General features: G+C 43.1%; 2 protein-coding genes across 5 annotated transcripts in view; one reads left to right on the forward strand and one right to left on the reverse strand.

Moving 5' to 3' along the window:
- LOC139375187 (reticulon-1-A-like) overlaps nucleotides 1–17,065 on the forward strand; it is a 52,595-nt gene extending 35,530 nt beyond the window's left edge. The window contains exons 3-9 of one of the 3 annotated variants that reach the window (XM_071116749.1): nucleotides 1,687–2,361; nucleotides 14,402–14,609; nucleotides 14,737–14,875; nucleotides 15,130–15,199; nucleotides 15,898–15,944; nucleotides 16,035–16,093; nucleotides 16,263–17,065. In XM_071116749.1, coding sequence (XP_070972850.1) covers nucleotides 1,687–2,361; nucleotides 14,402–14,609; nucleotides 14,737–14,875; nucleotides 15,130–15,199; nucleotides 15,898–15,944; nucleotides 16,035–16,093; nucleotides 16,263–16,305 — 1,241 coding nt within the window. In that variant the 3' untranslated portion in view covers nucleotides 16,306–17,065. Of the gene's footprint in view, nucleotides 1–1,686; nucleotides 2,362–4,991; nucleotides 5,267–11,106; nucleotides 11,249–14,401; nucleotides 14,610–14,736; nucleotides 14,876–15,129; nucleotides 15,200–15,897; nucleotides 15,945–16,034; nucleotides 16,094–16,262 lie in introns of those variants that run through there. The other 2 variants (XM_071116750.1, XM_071116751.1) reach the window with 2 other exon arrangements.
- Nucleotides 17,066–17,114: 49 nt separating this feature from the next.
- The window catches only part of LOC139375185 (ATP-dependent RNA helicase TDRD9-like), a 32,769-nt gene continuing 30,260 nt past the window's right edge, over nucleotides 17,115–19,623 (reverse strand). For both annotated transcript variants that reach the window (XM_071116742.1, XM_071116743.1), the window contains 4 exons: nucleotides 18,679–18,775; nucleotides 18,355–18,493; nucleotides 18,057–18,248; nucleotides 17,115–17,902 (listed from right to left, as the gene is read on the reverse strand). In XM_071116742.1, the coding sequence (XP_070972843.1) occupies nucleotides 17,804–17,902; nucleotides 18,057–18,248; nucleotides 18,355–18,493; nucleotides 18,679–18,775 (527 nt within the window). In that variant the 3' untranslated portion in view covers nucleotides 17,115–17,803. The remainder of the gene's footprint in view (nucleotides 17,903–18,056; nucleotides 18,249–18,354; nucleotides 18,494–18,678; nucleotides 18,776–19,623) is intronic.

Here is a 19,623-nt window from a genome sequence, read left to right on the forward strand (position 1 = left end):
GAAAAGGGGGAGGCTTGTATGCCGAAGAATACCATCCCAACCGTGAAGCACAGGGGTGGCAGCATCATGTTGTGGGGGTGCTTTGCTGCAGGAGGGACTGGTGCACTTCACAAAATAGATGGCGTCATGAGGGAGGAAAATTACGTGGATATATTGAAGCAACATCTCAAGACATCAGTTAAGTCAAGTTAAAGCTTGGTTGCAAATGGGTCTTCCAAATGGACAATGACCCCAAGCATACTTCCAAAGTTGTGGCAAAATGGCTTAAGGACAACAAAGTCAATGTATTGGAGTGGCCATCACAAAACCCTGACCCCAATCCTATAGAAAATGTGTGGGTAGAACTGAAAAAGTGTGTGTGAGCAAGGAGGCCTACAAACCTGACTCAGTTACACCAGCTCTGTCAGGAGGAATGGGCCAAAATTCATCCAACTTATTGTGGGAAGCTTGTGGAAGGCTACCCGAAACGTTTGACCCAAGTTAAACAATTTAAAGGCAATGCTTCCAAATACTAATTGAGTGTATGTAAACTTCTGACCCACTGGGAATGTGATGAAAGAAATAAAAGCTGAAATAAATCATTCCCTCTACTATTATTCTGACATTTCACATTCTTAAAATAAAGTGGTGATCCTAACTGACCTAAAACATGGAATATTTACTAGGAGAAAATGTCAGGAATTGTGAAAAACTGAGTTTAAATGTATTTGGCTAAGGTGTATGTAAACTTCTGACTTCAACTGTACCCATGTGCGTTACAAACCAATGTTTATTTTCCTGGACAAATTAGCTAGCAACAGTAAGCTAGCTAAATGTCCATGAATGTTTCATGTGTGTTTCGACCTGTCCGCAAATGAATATAGTTGGTTCACAGTTGGTTTTGATATTTTAACCTGCGCATCATGAGCGTGTCTGGTGGGGGACAGACAAAAGCAACACTTAGACGATGGCACATGGAGACGCATAGGCAGTGCCGCTTTGGCAACATGTTATTTAGGTGAGATAGGGTAGAGACGTTATGTTTTTATTTATGTTTTTAAGCAACTTTTGCTGTTTGCTTGAGTAATTTGAGATCATGGCTTTATTAATACTCTGCATTGCCTTGAATTCATTCTGGATTTGGGGACTGTGAAAAGACCTGGCGTGTCTGGTGGGGTAAGTATGTCTGTCAGAGTTATATGTAAGTTGATTATACAGACAATTTAGAAATTTGAACACTAATATTTCTCACAAAACAAGAAATGATACAGTCAGGATCTCCTCTACTTTGAGCCAGGACTCTTGAGATTAAACCTCTGTGTATATTGAAGGGAAAAATGTGCTACTGTGTTCTGGGCCAGTTGCAGCTTTTCTAGGTCCTTCTTTGCAGCCCTTGACCATATCACCTTGCAATAGTCAAAATTAGATCAAACTAAAGCCTGCAGGACTTGTTTGGTCTAAGACTTGTTTGGTCACAGACAGCCCTCTCATCTTTACAACAATTTAATCAATATTCCTTGACAATTTACAGTCTAAGGTGACACCAAGAAGTTTAGTCTCCTCAACTTGCTCAAGAGCGACATCATTCATCACACACAGGCTTTGTTTAATCATAAAAGGACATAAAAACATGTTAATGATGCATTCAATGTCTCATATTAGTACTATAATTCGGCTCTCTTTCGTTTTTTTTCTCTATCTCTGCAGAAAAAGAATCCCCTTCCCAAGACCTGTTCACGTCTGTCCCCAGCAGCAAGCCGACCCCGGGATCCACCAAGGCCAGTGAGCAGGACGTCAGCAGTGCAGAGTCTGGGGACTCTGAGATAGAGCTGGTCTCTGAGGAGCCCCCCCTGAGGAGCCCCCCCAGCACCAAGTCCAGTAACAACCCTTTTGAGCAGTCTCCCAGCAGCAAGGGAGGTTTCAGCCAGGCTAGCAACCCCTTCGACAACCCCCCCAGTGCCAAGGGACCCACATCCTACAGCATCCTGAGGGAGGAGAGGGAGGCTGAGCTGGACAGTGAGCTCTTCATTGAGTCTGCCAATGAGGAGAGCCCCAAGAGAGAGGGGTCCGGCCCCAAACAGGGGGTCAACACCCCTTCACCTCTGATCCTCACCGCCGCGTCCCCCGCCCGCTCTGCCCCAGAACTGGTCCCAGCAGAGCCTGTGACGAGCTCCACCATTAAATCATCCAATGAAAAGAGCAAGAGCCCCATGAAGATGGAGGAGGATCGCCCAACTAAGCCCAAGCCCCCCATGGCCACCGTGCCCCCGGAGGTGAGGTCCGAAAAGCCCCTCCTGGACGACAAGCACGTCACTGAGGGGAAAGGAGACCTGGCTACACCTGCTGCGCCTGTCTTTATGGAGGGCTTTGACAAACAGAAAAGTAAGCCTTGTAATTCATTAACTCGTCTGTTGATTCATAATTTGTATGTTATTTTTGGAATCGTGCTGCCCATGATGAACCCTGCATTTCAACATACAATCTGTAGTGATAAACCTACCTACTGTAGTCACACTATTATCCCTCCTTGAAGCCATGTTGTCTTCATAACTTATCTTTCCTTGTTGCAGTTGTGTTGCATCTGCATTATATCATCACAACACTACAGAAATTGCTCAACCAGCTTATGGAACAGGTAGTATGGTATCTGTTGGTGCATTTGTGTGTCAGTGGAGGATCCAGTGGCTGTTCGGTTGCTGTGTTTTAACACTAGTAACTGCACGTTTTTAACCAGGCTGTTGGTATGACTATGGAATCCCTCTCATACAGCAAGCAGGTTGTTCACGTACTGTTTTTACTGCCCTGAGTGTGTGACGCACCAGAAGAGATAACACGGAGGGTCATGGTGTGTTGTTATAGTGCCTTTGTTGACAAGGTCAGGAAATGAAAGTGTTGCTGTGAGACGGCTGATTCCGTGGTGGGTGTGAGCATCGTGGATTATGAGCTGCTGCATGATTTCAAGATCTGCTTCCCTCTGGTGGTTGGCTGCAGTTACAAAACATGTCTGAGAACAAGTATTTTTACGATGATAATCAACAAAGGATGAGCCTCTCTCTATTCTGCGTCATTGAAGGTATCATAACTAATCCCTCACTCTCATATAGGATTTTTAGACACAGCCTTGACTCTCTCTTCCAAATCCCGAACAGGCCATCTGTCTCCTAACACCCAGTACCATCATCATGTCAGGAAGTAACTCAGACAGACATATCATCACAGATCACGCCAGAGATCACGCCAGCCAATTTGCACCACATCGAGCCAGAGTTCTTTGTGTGTGTTAAGCCGGACATTTTGTGTTGGCACTTATTATTTGTCTTTCTTCTGTTTGCTTCTTTTTCATCCTTCTTGTAAACGGTGGATTTATGTAACCCCATGTAACCCCGACTTAAGCTTAGGCGGATTCACTTCATGTATGGCTAGATGCAGTGATAGAAATATCACATTTCAGTTATTCTATGTTTCTTCAGCTGTCACGGTTCAACATCCACCTGTGGTTGTAACTGCTGCTCTTTTCTTCCGTTGGGGAGAGTAAAGAGGAGTGGAAACATTAAGGATGTGCTTGAGTAAAAGCCCGAAGCTCCCCTCCTCTCCTGGTGTTTACAAACAGACACACACAGAAGGTTCTCGAATTCCTAAAAGCAGGTCAACCCATTTGATGCAGTTGATATTCCTCCACCACTAGGTGGTGCAGGGCACCATAGACTATAACAGAGCTGGAGAGAAGACAAGCAGAGCAGACATCATGTACCACAGCCTGTGCAGCTCCACAGCAGTTGCCATGGCAACACCTTCCTAGGGGGGAGCACACAGCACAGGCTCATATATTTTTTTAAGGTTGCAGTGAGCAGAAGGTGTAACAGGGACGTCGACAGGGCTGTCTGGACACAGACTGACTGTACCAATGTCACTGAAATAGAGGGGGTCAATGTTTATAACATTATAAATCATGAGGATATGTTTATTCTCTATCCAAGCCCACAAACACTGTTTAGACATGATACTGTCCGTTGCACACAGCTCGTTACATGCCTCCAAGCATCACTGTGAGTCCATAGCTGTTTGTCAGGCCATTTGCCCTGATAATGCATCCTGGTGGAAAAACCTAAAGCACAAGCTGAACCACAGCCTGAATGCAGTAAACCTAAAAGAACATTGAGGGCTGTACTGTAGGCTACAGTGTGATGGTTATGAATTATTGAAAAGACCATCACTTAGACTGTTCAATATTTAGTGAGACGTATTGAAAATAACTCCAGTATTTGCGTGATATTGACTGCAAACGTAAACATTCTTTGTACCAATCATACAAAGGGCAGAGGAGTTGACTATTTGCCAGATTATTCATTGGCAACGCTAGGTCCATACTCCAGCAGTAGCCTATAGAATCCTCAGTTCCAAACACAAAACTCTGTTTATAATGATGAATGTACACACCTGCTGTGAGCCGTCTGTTGTGAGTCTGGGTTCTGTGTGTGTTTCATAGGTGTGTTACATGTGGAACGGTAGGTTGACCAGGGTGTGTCATTGTTATCACTCTCCCAGTCTGTGGGCTCTGTGGGAGAGCTGTTTTCATGGCGGAGATTCTTTTTTTCTCAATGCTGTAAAAGATGACGTCAGATGTTTTTACATTGTAATTTCAACCTGGCACTTTATCTGTAAATGATCTTATATACAATATGGATCATGATAAAACTAGCCTGGGGGTGGGATAGGATATATGCCGATTTCCGACTGAGCTTCATCAAAGGGCATGTTGGTTAACTCTTTCACTGCCAATTCCCCATGCCCAACGCCCTAGTCTGCTTTGAGAATCAGGATCAGCACGGGAACTTTTATTGTGAAATAGTGCTTGCCTCCCCTTTCAAGAAAAAGACTACCCCCCCCTCCCCTCCCCTCCCCAGGCACTAAATCATTGCATGGATGATTTGCTGCAGTAGCAACTGTGGTGTTGTATTTACAATTCGATCACTCCCTCTCCTCCTTCTGTTCTCGCCAACACTGCTCCACAGCATCAGTCTGTGTGCTCTGCGAGCCAACCAGTACCTTGAAAACCTTGCCTCCCTCCCTCTCGTCTCCGCATCTCTCCCTCATCTCATCTCATCCTTCCAACCATTCATGCCATTGTGGGATGACTGAGTGAGTCAGTGGCACAAGAAGAGGAAGAGCTAGAAGAAAACAGAGAACTGAAAGAAAGGGAAATCAGGGAGATAACTGATCATCAGCATGCAGTCCACTGCAGACGGTACCAAGAAGGAGTGCTCCTGGAGCAGCTGGAAAGGCCAGGGTACTGATGCGTTTGCTGTGTTTATTGTGTGTATCTCTGTCTGTGTTATAGGAGTGTGTATCTAGGCTGTGAGTGGTGAAATTGTGTATGTATGAGGAGCATGTGTATTTATGCTTCTAGTGCAGCTGTAGTTTGTGTGTGTGTATGAAAGGGGGATGTTACATGTATGGTTGTGGGGGGTATCCATGGTGTGTGTTAGTCGAGGCCTGGGTGATCAGGCTGAGCTGTTTACCTTCACCAGGGGGGTGACAGCAGACACGCCCTGATCACGCTCTCTCTCTGCCGTGTGAGACAAAGGGCAAAGGTAGGTGTGAGACGTAATGATGAATGTACACACACATGCTGTGAGCCATCTGTGTTGTGTGTCTCTGTCCTGTGTGTGTGTGTGTGTTTTTATATGTGTGTTAATGTGAAGGGTGTGTCATTGTTATAACTCTCCCGGTCTGAGGGCTCTGCGGGGAAGCTGTTTTCAGAGTCTTTGAGTATTTTGTGTGCGAGGCTGTCGGAGCATCCGGACAGCACTGACAGACTGTCTCCATGGCAACCAAGGCGCACCCATCCTGATTACATCAGTCTCATCCATCGGCTGCCAGGGCACTTTGCAGCTACTGGGAGAGAAAGGCACAGCCTCCGTCTGTCTCTTTCTCCATCATGGTGTGCATTAGTCTCACCTCTGGGTTAGGAAGAGAGATGGGAGGAGAGAATGGTTTCCCTTCCTCCTCCCTGCCTTTCCAACTGGCTGTAATTTTCTATGGCAGCCATGTTTATTATACTGTATTGTGTGTAAGATGGAGATGGAGTTGGTTGGTCTGCCTTTTCCTTACCTGTGAATGACAGTGGGTGATTTTAAGCGTGTATTTAGAATGGAAAATAGAATAGAATCTACCAAATGAAAATATAACACTATAGCCTACACTATCTTCAATAAAATACACAGAAGGAGCCACACATAGACCTGGGGATACAATAAGTAGGTATTTTTATTCCATTACTGAGAGTTGTGAGCAGAATAGCTTGTGTTCACTGAGCTTTCACTATGACCTGAAATAAGGTTTTAGGCTGTGTTTATGAACAGGCCTATGTCATCATCTGTCTGACTGGGTTTGTTTAAAACATTCACTTTCTTTCCCTCTTACCAATAAAAGTTGATACAGTCAACACAACCAAAGGGTGAAATTGATCATTTGGGTGTTATTTAGTTTGAATAAGCTGTTAAAGCAAAGTACTGTACATACAGGCATGTCTACATGTTTACACATGCTAGCTTGGGGCATGAATTAAGGCACTGTCGATAACTTTAGTTGTCTAATCGGGTCAGGCTCAAACTGGTTCACTCTTGTTCAACCCAAAAATGTAGCCTAGAACATCATTGACAAACCCGAAGAGTAAGAAATATTGCATCAGTTTGTTGATTTTGACTACCAGAACCAGAAATCATACAGGCCTGTATCAGTGATCAGTGTGTGGCTGCGTGCCACGGTACTTCCTGTTAGTTCTAGTTCCACTTCAGGTGTTCATGCTGGCTGGGAGGGACAGTAATAATCCCCAGGGTCTCTACAGACCAAAGAGCTTGGCAGCAAGACTCACCCATGACTGTACACTCAAGTCAGTACCTAAGTGAGATATAACCTAGGCCTACTACCATTACTAATGATTCACTATATCAAAATGCGCCACTGAACACATTATGTTTGGTGTTGATGCATGAAATTTGGTGTCAACATAGTGTCTAGACAGGCCACATTGACGTTTTAAGATTGATAGATAATGACATAATACGTGTCAATTGAAGTTGGGATTTTAAAATGATGTTAGCATTTTTGTATTTTTGAAATACATTTCAGAATGAAATTGTTTAAAAGCGTATAATATTGTTATTGGACCTGTTCTAAGCCCAAATATGCCAAATATATGATTTGTGAACTAGAGCTGTTTCTGTATCATACTATATATTTTAGTCTTTGGACACATGGGGTTACTGTTTTTTTTACACATGCCACGAACCAAGTTATGTAAATACTTGTTGAGATATATATACACACCTACTCATTCAAGGGCTTTTCTTTATTTTTACTAATAGTGAAGACATTACAACTATGAAATAACACATATGGAATCATGTAGTAACCAAAAAAGTGTTAAACAATTTAAATATATTTGAGATTATTCAAAGTAGCCACCCTTTTTTCCCTTGATGACAGCTTTGCACCCTCTTGGCATTCTCTTAACCACCTTCATGAGGATTGCTTTTCCAACAGTCTTGAAGGAGTTCCCACATATGCTGAGCAGTTGTTGTCTGATTTTCCTTCGCTCTGTGGTCCAACTCATCCCAAACCAAATTTTGGTTGTGGTCGGGTGATTGTGGAGGCCAGGTCATCTGATGCAGCACTCCATCACTCTCCTTGGTCAAATAGCCCTTACACAGCTTTGAGGTGTGTTTTGGGTCATTGTTCTGTTGAAAAACAAATTATAGTCCCACTAAACGCAAAGCAGATGGAATGGCGCATCGCTGCAGAATGCTGTGGTAGTCATTCTGGTTAAGTGTGCCTTGAATTCTAAATAAATCACTGACAGTATCACCAGAAAAGCACCCCCACACCATCACACCTCCTCCATGCTTCACGTTGGGAACCACACATGCAGAGATCATCCGTTCACCTACTCTACGTCTCACAAAGACACGGAGGTTGGAACCAAAAATCTCAAATTTGGACTCATCAGACCGAAGCACAGATGTCTATTGCTCGTGTTTCTTGGCCCAAGTAAGTCTCTTAGGGGTTTGGGTCCTCCTTTCCTGTGGCGGTCCTCATGAGAGCCAGTTTCATCATAGCGCTTGATAGTTTTTGCAACTGCACTTGAAGAAACTTTCAAAGTTCTTGAAATGTTCCGTATTGACTGACCTTCAGGTCTCGAAGTAATGATGGACTGTCGTTTCTCTTTGCTTATTTGAGCTGTTCTTGCCATAATATGGACTTGGTCTTTTACCAAATAGGGCTATCTTCTGCATACCACCCCTACCTTGTCAAAACACAACTGATTGGCTCAAACGCATTAAGAAGGAAAGAAATTCCACAAATGAACTTTTAACAAAAGTTGGGGCTCCTGAGTGGCGCAGCGGTCTAAGGCACTGCATCTCAGTACAAGAGCCATCACTACAGACCCTGGTTCGATCCTGGGCTGTATCACAACCGGCCGTGATTGGGAGTCCCATAGGGCCCACAATTGGCCCAGCGTCATCCGGGTTAGGGGAGGGTTTGGCCGGGATAGGCCGTCATTGTCAAATAAGAATTTGTTCTTAACTGACTTGCCTAGTTAAATAAAGGTTCAATTTAAAAAACAAGGCACACCTGTTAATTGAAATGCATTCCAGGTGACTACCTCATGAAGCTGGTTGAGTGAATGCCAAGAGTGTGCAAAGTTGTCATCAACCTTTGGCTACTAACTTTTTTGGTTACTACATGATTCCATATGTTATTTCATAGTTTTGATGTCTTCATTATTATTCTACATTGTAGAAAATAGTACAAATGAAGAAAAACCCACAAATGAGTAGGTGTGTCCAAACCTTTGTCTGGTACGGTATATGAAAACAATATTGAAAGAAATCCACACTCTCTCTCACACATACACCCCTAAAGTCCATGCAGTATTTGCAAATCCATAGAGACTGGGTGGTTAAGCATTTTACGTTTTCTCTCCTCAGAACTTAAACATGTTCAGATCTTAATAATGTTTGGTATATAGATTGTCTGGACCAATATATAAAAATCCACACACTCCCCCCCTCTCTCTCACACACACCCCTAGAGTACATCGGCACGTTTATGGAGTTATTTTATCAGTTTGTTTCTCTGTCAGATCTTAAACATCTGGACCGCTGAGTGTACAAAACATTAGGAACACCTTCCTAATATTAAGTTGCACCCTTTTTTGCCCTCAGAACAGCCTCACTTCATTGGAGCATGGACTCTACAAGGTGTCAAAAACATTCCACAGGGATGCTGGCCCATGTTGACTCCAATGCTTCCCATAGTTGTGTCAAATTGGCTGGATGTGCTTTGGGTGGTGGACCATTCTTGATACTGTTAAGTGTGAAAAACCCAGCAGCGTTGCAGTTCTTGACGCATCCGGTGCGCCTGTCACCTACTACCATACCCCGTTCAAAGACACTTAAATATTCACCCTCTGAATTGCACACATACACAATCCATGTTTCAAGGCTTAAAAATCCTTATTTAACCTGTCTCCTCCCATTCATCTACCCTGATTTGAAGTGGATTTAACAGGTGACATCAATAAGGGATCATAGCTTTCACCTGGTCAGTCTGTCATGGAAAGAGCAGGTATTCATAATGTTTTGTACACTCAGTGTATATAAAAACAATATCTAAAGCAATCCACACGCACTCACACGCATTGATGTCTGTGGTATGTGTGTACACGGGTGTGCTTGTGAGAGAGGGAGAGAAAGAGGGAGAATGCTGTAGCAGGCCTCACTTGCCATTGACTTGCATTGGATTTGCTTACACTGCATGTACTCTAGTGGTGTGTGTGGATTATATATATATATTATTCTGATCTGATCACTTTAACATGTATACACTGGACTTGGTTCATGAAATGCGTAAAAACCCCATGTGTCCAAAGACTACATGTAGTACAATATCAAAAACTCACATTGTAGACAAACACTTTGGCCGATTTATTATTATGTTTTTCAGATTTGTCCATTAGTAAGCTCAGAGATTGTATTTACTAAAGGAAATGATCCGTTATGGACATGAATGGGTTAATAAAAGGGCATTTAACAAATTATTTGAAGCGGTCTCGTTCACCAGTAGCTTAGGTTTTGTTTAAAAATAAATGTTGATAAGCAGATCATTTCTCGGATGGAGGTATTTTTTCAGTGAATAAAAAAAACACATTGTCGCTTGTTCCAGACTTTTGCATGATTCCTAAATTGAGTCGTGATCTGACATTTTTAAACCTAATTCAGCCATCAGACTCCATTTACCCTTTTTATAGTGGGATTTAAACCTTGTCATATTCTATCAGCTACGTTTAGCTACATTCACACCATGACGCACAGTCTGTTGTTTTGAGTAATGCCTGCCTCCATGTTTAAACGGCCCTTTGTCCTTTTGTGTTGAACTATAAAGGGAGTGGCTGGGTGTGTGTTGGGGAAGACAAAGTTCGTGTCCCTCATTCCCCAGATTCAGACAAATCAAGTGAATCTGATTCTGTTTTCCAGGAAGTGCTTTCACTCTCGCCCGCCCTCTCTCCATCTCTTTCTTTCCTTGCTTCCCCCCTCCTCTCTCTCTCTCTCTGAGTGGAGGGGGAGAAAATGGAGCACCGTAGCTATGGTAACTGCATCAGGCAGGCGCTCACCAGATCCTCAGAGCTGAAGCATTTTAATAGAGCAGTATATTTCAGGTAGCATCTTTCATCCTCAGTATACAGTCCTATAACACCTTCACAGACCTTGCAGATCTGCTGCGATGCCCACTCACAAGATGCTATACTGCCAATGAAGTCACATGCTGCGGGCTATTGATAAGATAATAAGTAAATGATCGGAAAGAACTCCATCTTCTTGCCTGGTGGAAGGAGATACCCATCCACCATTTTAAATCGGATACAGTCTCCTTATTTTGGTCCTTGCTTGGCAGTCTTTGTCATTTGTCAGTGGGGCTGTGCTTTAAAACCAGGGTATGAAAGAGCTCACAGAGAGAGAGAGAGAGAGAGAGAGAGTGTGAGAGAGAGTGTGTGTGTGTGCTGGATCGCAGCTCAGCTCTCTGGCAACCGCTCCCCTTAACGCCAACCCTCCAGTCCTCCTGCCTAGACCAAGGATGATTAGCCTGCGTGCTTGTGGCCCCTCCCCTCCCCGGCTGAGAGGAGGGGGGGTAGTCCCCCTTCAGTGCTCTCCTTTTGTCTGTGGATAAAGCAGCTGCCTCTTTCCCTGTTCAGCCATGGGAGCCGCAGGTCAGTACACACACTTCTACCGCACTAGCTAAAGCTTTTCTCTCTTTGTGCAATCTGTAGATCAGATCACAAGGCACGAGGCACATTTGCTGCTGTTTGTCAAGTCTCTCCGGCGTTGCTGTCCTTGCCTGTCTGTCTTACAGCTGCTTTGCTTGGTGCGTGTGTGAATGTGTGTGTGTTTTTGTTGTTGAGCATCTCCATTACAAGCAATACTGTAGATAAATGGAAAATCATAGAGAGTGGGTTAGTGACTAGTGATATTGGTACTTGGTTTAAAGGGAGTGGCACTCAGTCAGATATATAGAGGTAATCCAGCCTGATTGATTAGTTATTGATTACAAGGACAGAGGTCAGTCAGTATTGGTTATTGAGGGCAGCTCAACTGACTTGCTGACTTGGGCAGATGATTATGGGGAAATGGCAGAACGTGCCTAGCATTGCACCTGTCACCCACAGAGAGGAGGTAAAACGAGTGTCTTTCAGCACCCTGTTTTAGAACGCCTTTTTTCATCCATAGATGCCTATGGTAGAAAATAAAGATGGCTGTCATTTCTGTGCTGTTCACAGCTCCACGGCTAAAATTAGTGCATGCGGGCAAGTAGGCAGGAGGGCTTAGGGAGGAAGACACCCAGGGGACCCAGCAGTGTTTTACTCCTCTCTAGAACAGGAGCACAAACTCTCTGGAACTGACTTTTTCTCCTCGTAAAACAGAGGGCTTGCAGGTGTCACATCAACAGCTGGCTGCTGGATTTACACTGAGCCATAGTCACTGGAGGAGACAGCTCACTAATGTGGGTGAACCAGCCACTGTTCTCATGGAAACAAGCCTGTGTTAACAGCCAACATAGGAGAGGGCTTTATGGGTCACCTGAGTTTAGCTGGAATGGTGCACTGACTAGGCCTGATCCAGGGGTGATAAACCTGTGTCATCTTTGTTGGGGGCTGAAAACGGATGCTCTAAAACAGAGATAGCAGGACATGGCACCAGTCTTTTAAGACATAATTCAATTGGATGTATGAAATAGTATATATTTAAAGAAAGCTTATTTAGGTTACCAACTAGGCTGTATCCCCTCATTTAACTAGGCTGTATCCCCTCATTTAACTAGGCTGTATCCCCTTATTTAACTAGGCTGTATCCCCTCATTTAACTAGGCTGTATCCCCTTATTTAACTAGGCTGTATCCCCTCATTTAACTAGGCTGTATCCCCTCATTTAACTAGGCTGTATCCCCTTATTTAACTAGGCTGTATCCCCTCATTTAACTAGGCTGTATCCCCTTATTTAACTAGGCTGTATCCCCTCATTTAACTAGGCTGTATCCCCTCATTTAACTAGGCTGTATCCCCTCATTTAACTAGGCTGTATCCCCTCCTTTAAATAGGCTGTATCCCCTTATTTAACTAGGCTGTATCCCCTCATTTAACTAGGCTGTATCCCCTCATTTAACTAGGCTGTATCCCCTCATTTAACTAGGCTGTATCCCCTCATTTAACTAGGCTGTATCCCCTCATTTAACTAGGCTGTATCCCCTCATTTAACTAGGCTGTATCCCCTCATTTAACTACGCTGTATCCCCTCATTTAACTAGGCTGTATCCCCTCATTTAACTAGGCAGTATCCCCTCATTTAACTAGGCTGTATCCCCTCATTTAACTAGGCTGTATCCCCTCATTTAACTAGGCTGTATCCCCTCATTTAACTACGCTGTATCCCCTTATTTAACTAGGCAGTATCCCCTCATTTAACTAGGCAGTATCCCCTCATTTAACTAGGCTGTATCCCCTCATTTAACTAGGCTGTATCCCCTCATTTAACTAGGCTGTATCCCCTCATTTAACTAGGCTGTATCCCCTCATTTAACTACGCTGTATCCCCTTATTTAACTAGGCTGTATCCCCTCATTTAACTAGGCAGTATCCCCTCATTTAACTACGCTGTATCCCCTCATTTAACTAGGCTGTATCCCCTCATTTAACTAGGCTGTATCCCCTCATTTAACTAGGCTGTATCCCCTCATTTAACTACGCTGTATCCCCTCATTTAACTAGGCTGTATCCCCTCATTTAACTAGGCTGTATCCCCTTATTTAACTAGGCAGTATCCCCTCATTTAACTAGGCTGTATCCTCTTATTTAACTAGGCAGTATCCCCTCATTTAACTAGGCTGTATCCCCTTATTTAAGTAGGCTGTATCCCCTTATTTAAGTAGGCTGTATCCCCTTATTTAACTAGGCTGTATCCCCTCATTTAACTAGGCTGTATCCCCTTATTTAAGTAGTCTGTATCCCCTCATTTAACTAGGCTGTATCTCCTTTGGGTGTTTACTAGTGTGGCTTATGATGTAGCCTAGTTTATTCATTCTTATGGTCCCAAATGGGCCTCATCTGTTACTGTGCTCTAATTCCTCTGGCCGTAGAGCTGTAGAATGACCAGGTCACTTTAAGCTGTTATCTCTGGACACTATCTGGATCTATTTATGCCACTGGCTCCACAGGCCAATGATTAACCCAGCTCTGTGAATGGCTAGTACAGTTGTACTACTGGGGAACCAGGTTGTGTTAGGGTACTGCAGGGTCGCTTGTGTGTGTGACCAGGCCGAGTGCTGACCACTACTACTGATAATCACACGTCACTGGCAGATAGAGTGCCACCACCGGTGTGTGGCAACATAAATTGAGTGACACTTGTTCAACAAGTAGTAGTCAGCTCGCTATTATCGTTGGCAAAGGTCACTCTATATATAGGGGAAAAGAAGCCGGATAGAAAAGTTTTCACTTAAGACACATTCACACCTACGTTTATGAATCCACAGCTGAATCAAACGCAATAAAAATATAGTTTAGAGCAAAATCCCACACGTCAGGGGTCTCTGAGGACTTCTGACTGCTATGGGATTCCAGTTATTTGACCTAAATGCCTGGGACACACGGGATTACGGCACTGTAAGTGATATCACAGCGTAGACAGGAACACTGTAAATTGAGCACTGTGAAGTCATTCTATCACTGTAATGCTGAAGTGACCGATGGTTGGGTCATACTGTGTCATGCTGGGGCGACCTTACGGTTAGGTCATCATACTGTCACTGTGTAATACTGGGCCTAACTCTGGATCCTAACCCTGTTCTCCTGTCTCTGTCCTCCCCCCAGCCATTGACCTGCTCTACTGGAGGAACGTGAAGCAGTCTGGAGCTGTGTTTGGCAGCGTGCTCCTGCTGCTCTTCTCTCTGACCCAGTTCAGTGTGGTCAGTGTGGGAGCCTACTTAACCCTGGCCGCCCTCTCTGCCAGCATCAGCTTCAGGATCTACAAGTCTGTGCTTCAGGCTGTGCAAAAGACCGATGAAGGACACCCGTTCAAGTGAGTGAAAGATGATAAGAGGTTTTCTCAGCACATTAAAAAATCTGCCATTTACATTCACAAATCAGTTTTACAAAGTCACTTTAGCCTAGACACCAACAGTCTCTTGTACTTTTCCCCCAAACAGATCCTATCTGGAAGTGGAGATCTCCCTGTCCCAGGATCAGATTGGTAATTATGCTGACAAGGCTTTGCTCTACGCCAACACCTGTATGAAGGAGCTCCGTAGGCTTTTCCTGGTCCAGGACCTCATCGACTCACTGAAGGTCAGCCTCTCATCTCTCGGCTTTTACAAGAATGATATGGACACTAACACCTTACCAACACTCCACTTTTTAATGTCTGTAATCTCACTACTATTTATACTGTCAAATGTCATCAATGGACATGTTAAAACCTAAAATATCGAATTATTTTTTTATTTTATACCTTCTGTCAATCATCAAATAAACATACCATAAATTGTGGGGGTGGGCTTGTTTGGTGAAGCAGTGCCAAGTGTTTTCACATTGTGTTGCAGTTTGCTGTGCTGATGTGGCTGCTGACCTATGTGGGCGCTCTCTTCAATGGCCTGACTCTGCTTATTCTAGGTGAGGATCCTCCAATGACTAGCTACTGTTCTACTCAGCTCTGCACCCCTTTACTGCCTTCCCACCATGTTGAGCCTGACATACAGCTCATATTTGATCTCTTCTAACATCATTTTATAACAAAATGGAATATAATGCATCATATTGGAACCTCTCAATCTACAAGATCACAAAGCCAGTCTGTATGAGTTTTTACTATAATCAGTGGGCTGTAATAAGCACGCATCACAGTACCCCATTGTCAGTAAATGATTAACCCAACACAGAGAGAACAACACGCTGTGGAGCACATGACCTCCTGACAAGATCACAACATATGGTTCTTCATGGAACCAGAGTTTTACTGCAATCTGTATCAATTAAGTTCTGTATCAAAGTGGATTATTCCCTTCTGCCCTTTTTAGCAAAAACAATTGATTTTAATCTTAGATTAAAGTTTAGTCGCTTCACTTCCCAAAAAGATCCATCGGACGAAATTCCAAAAGGTTATTTATGAAGGGCTTTGTTCAAAGGTTTCATTCACAACTGAAGACATAAAGTATCTCATATTTGTGTTATTTTTCTACCTAGTGTAGATAAGTCTCTGAGCTGGAGTGGGGCTCTGTGGACACAATGTGTGCATATTTGAGTATATTCCCAGGGGGTGACGAGGTCAAACTGCTTTAACATGCCGTCTCTCCCTCGCTCGTCCCCTACAGCCGTGGTGTCCATGTTTAGCATGCCCATTGTCTATGAGAAACACCAGGTAAGAATTTACCCTCACTCTCTAGAATACATTTTTGTTATTAACTCACAAAATATTTTTTTATTGAATCTAAATTGTTTTCTGTCTCAGGCACAGATTGACCAATATGTTGGACTAATACGGACCCAAGTGAACTCCGTAGTGGGGAAGTAAGTGGTTATGACCTTTTCTACTCAAGAATGAACATGGTAGTTTCTGGAACATCCACCTAAGAAATAGATTGTAATGATCATCTTGATACAAACTAGAAAAGGTTCATGACTACACTGACATAAATCAGTACTGTATCCGAGTTGACCTCATGTTTTGTCGCAACAGGATCCAGGCGAAGATCCCCGGGGCCAAGCGAAAGGAAGAGTAGACGCGAGTCTAGCTAACAGCGAGGTCCAGCTCAGACAGCTTGATCATTGTTGGAGAGCCTTGTCATTATCTGTGGGGTAGTACTATTTCATCTAGGTGTTCTCTAAAACCAACCACTGAAGAAGCCCTGACCCCAAAACTGTCTAGAACAGTTAACACAAAGTAAATTACTCATGTTCAAGATCTTATGTCTAGATAGACAAGTACACAATTCTGAACAACAAAAAGAACCAGCCTTTTTTTCTTTTGTGTTGCTTGTTATTAAGTGCATGACGTCAAGCCTTGAGTAAATATTTGATATATTTTGTGCAGTTTTTCATGCTACATTTTTTTGCTGTGCTTACAACAAACTAAGATTTGGCACAAAAAAGAGATATGCCTACAGAAATGCTCTGCTGCCAATGTTAAATACCGCTTCATGTTCGAGTTTGCTGGTGGGGCTTCTCTCAGTATATGACAATATATATAAAATGATTTCCTTTTGGTGTTTTCAAGCACAAAATAATTTGACAATGTGTTTTAGATGTGGTAATTGTAGGGTTTTTGCTTTTGTATAACTATAAGGAACTATACACAAGCTGGTGTTTTAGGTACCGTTGTTTGACTACCATGAAGACAAGGAATATCTGATGATATTTCATTTGTTTGAATTAACTGTCCAACTATACTCAATGTAGTTCTTAGACCCTGGACTAACTATTTGCACTTACAGTATGTATTTCATTACAGAATAAGACAAATAAATGTTCCTTGATGTATTATGTTCTAGTTTTTCCAGACGCTTTACTGAAAACGGGGTCCAAGACAGAACTGTTTCATTTGACTAGGGCAGTCTAGTCTTGTGTTATAAATACGAGGATATATGAGGTGTTCATGTTTCGTAGGGTACACGGTGCATACAACATTTGGAAAATCTCCAAAAGGGATTTGAAATTACATTCTATAAATACACGTTGATTCCTTCTGGCACAGAAGACCCTTTCATGCCTGCATGCGCATATCAGTATGCTGAGGTGACAAATTTAACTTGGCTGTTAGGTTACTCTGATGGACTATTCCTGAGTTTGAATGGAGACAGACAAGTCTCATCTGTTGTAAGCACTCAAATGTGTATTTTTGTAAGTACAGTACCGAACTGAAACCAGCACCATACCTTCAGACTAAGTCAGATTAATTTAAAAAAATAAAAATGGTAATGCCATTTATTGTTTTAAATATCACAAATTATCAAAATAGAAAAGGATAGGTGTTTAGAAAGTATAATTACACCAGCACAGCAATAGAAAAGCTGAACAACATAACACAGGACAAAGAAGCATGGCAGGACCTTAAGTAAAATAAGTCATAACAATTGCACAATTAAAAAAAATAAAAATAATTATCAAAAGAGATTGTCCCTCCTGAGGGTTACCATACGCAAGAATCTTGTAAAACATAAGAGTAGTGGAGGTGAAAACAGGACAGCATGCTGTGCTTCTGGTTGCTGCTTTAGAATGGGCTCATATGTTGAGCAGTGTGACGGGGTGTAGCTGGAACAGGACCCCTTTGCTCTTTCCATCTTCCTTTTGGACAATCTCCATCTTCTGACTGGGATCCACCTGTACACAACATGGCCACACCAGACAAGCTCAACAGGAATTGTTTTAACACTAGAAAGTATGATTAAGTATGGACCTTACGCTCTATAAAAGCTCAGGACAGAATTGATTGAAGTGGGGGAAACTAACATTACACCATGAATTCAAGCCATACCTGGTTCCATTGCTTTGGTTCCTCATGGTACACAGGAGCAAGGTCTTCTCGAGGGGGTGACTTTGTAAACAGACTGACGAGTCGTTCGCGGCAGTCCTCCTGCAGGCTGTTGATCCTGTCAGGCCCCAGGTGCAGAGGACCGTTGGGCCCCTCGCACACCAGACGGTTAATGGCACCACGCAACGCATTGATCTGATCCAACACAAAACACACTGATTATATGTGGAAAGTTGAAGTTTTAAAACACGATACATATGGATATGAAGGGTCTATGAGGAACTATATGGATGTTAGCTACCTCAGTGATGTCCTCTACATCGAATTTGACATCAAAGGCGAGCTCCATGTCATGTTCAGGCAGGGCAGCTGCCTGAGACTGGACGTTCCACCCCAGACCACAGAGGGCACCAGTGTAGCTGGTCCTCTCCTCGTTGGTGCTGCAGAGAACAGGCAAAGTTACATTAACAGACCTTTATGACTAAATGCATGATTTGACGTGAATATGACAAATTATTTATGTTAACATTTAATAAAACCTGCCCATAATTGTACATTCCCTATAAAAGGTATGGTAGGTAATTTGATTACATGTGATGAGTATACCATCTCCAAGCAGACTGACCGTAGCTCTGTGGCAGGGGTGAAGAGCATGGTGATAAGTGCAGGCAGGCCGCGGATGTGAGGCATCAGTGTGGTCTCCTTCAGTAGAATCTGTGTGCCTATATCAGCACACACATATACGCATCTTACGGTTACGACCAAGACAAATGTACATTTCTGGTAGGGTCTAAACTAACAGCAAGCCCGTTGGTGGTTTGAGTCATTTAAAAAACAATCGCAATCGACATGGAAATGACTCAAATCAAAATAAAATCGAAAGTGTAGAAATTATGGACAAAACATTAACACCTGCTCTTTCCATGACAGAGTGACCAGGTGAATCCAGGTGACAGCTATGATCCCTTTAGGCCTGACCCCAATTAGTCGACTGGTCGATTGTTTGGTCGTTAGGCTGTTGGTTGACCGAGATTGTGTTATTGCTCGACTAACACACACACACAACTAGTCAAAAGTTTGGACACACCTACTCATTCAAGGGTTTTTCTTTATTTTTACTAATTTTCTACATTGTAGAATAATAGTGAAGACATCAAAAATGAAATAACATATGGAATCATGTAGTAACCAAAAAAGTGTCAAACAAATCTAAATATATTTTATATTTGAGATTCTTCAAAGTAGCAAGCCTTTGCCTTGATGACAGCTTTGCATGAGTCTTGGCATGAGTCAACTTCTCACCACATTTTATGCACTGCAGTGCTAGCTAGGTGTAGCTTATGCTTTCAGTACTAGATTCATTCTCTGATCCTTCGATTGGGTGAACAACATGTCAGGTCATGCTGCAAGAGCTCTGATAGGATGGAGGACGTCCTCTGAAGTTGTCATAATTACTGTGCAAGTCTATGGAAGAGCTTCCTAGGTATTGCATTGAAGTCAATGTAACAAGAGGAGGACGGAAGCCAGCTGTCCTTCAGCTACGCTATGGTGCTACCCTACGGAGTGCTGT

Source organism: Oncorhynchus clarkii, chromosome 19 (genome assembly GCF_045791955.1).
Source record: "Oncorhynchus clarkii lewisi isolate Uvic-CL-2024 chromosome 19, UVic_Ocla_1.0, whole genome shotgun sequence".
NCBI classification, from domain to species: Eukaryota; Metazoa; Chordata; class Actinopteri; order Salmoniformes; family Salmonidae; genus Oncorhynchus; species Oncorhynchus clarkii.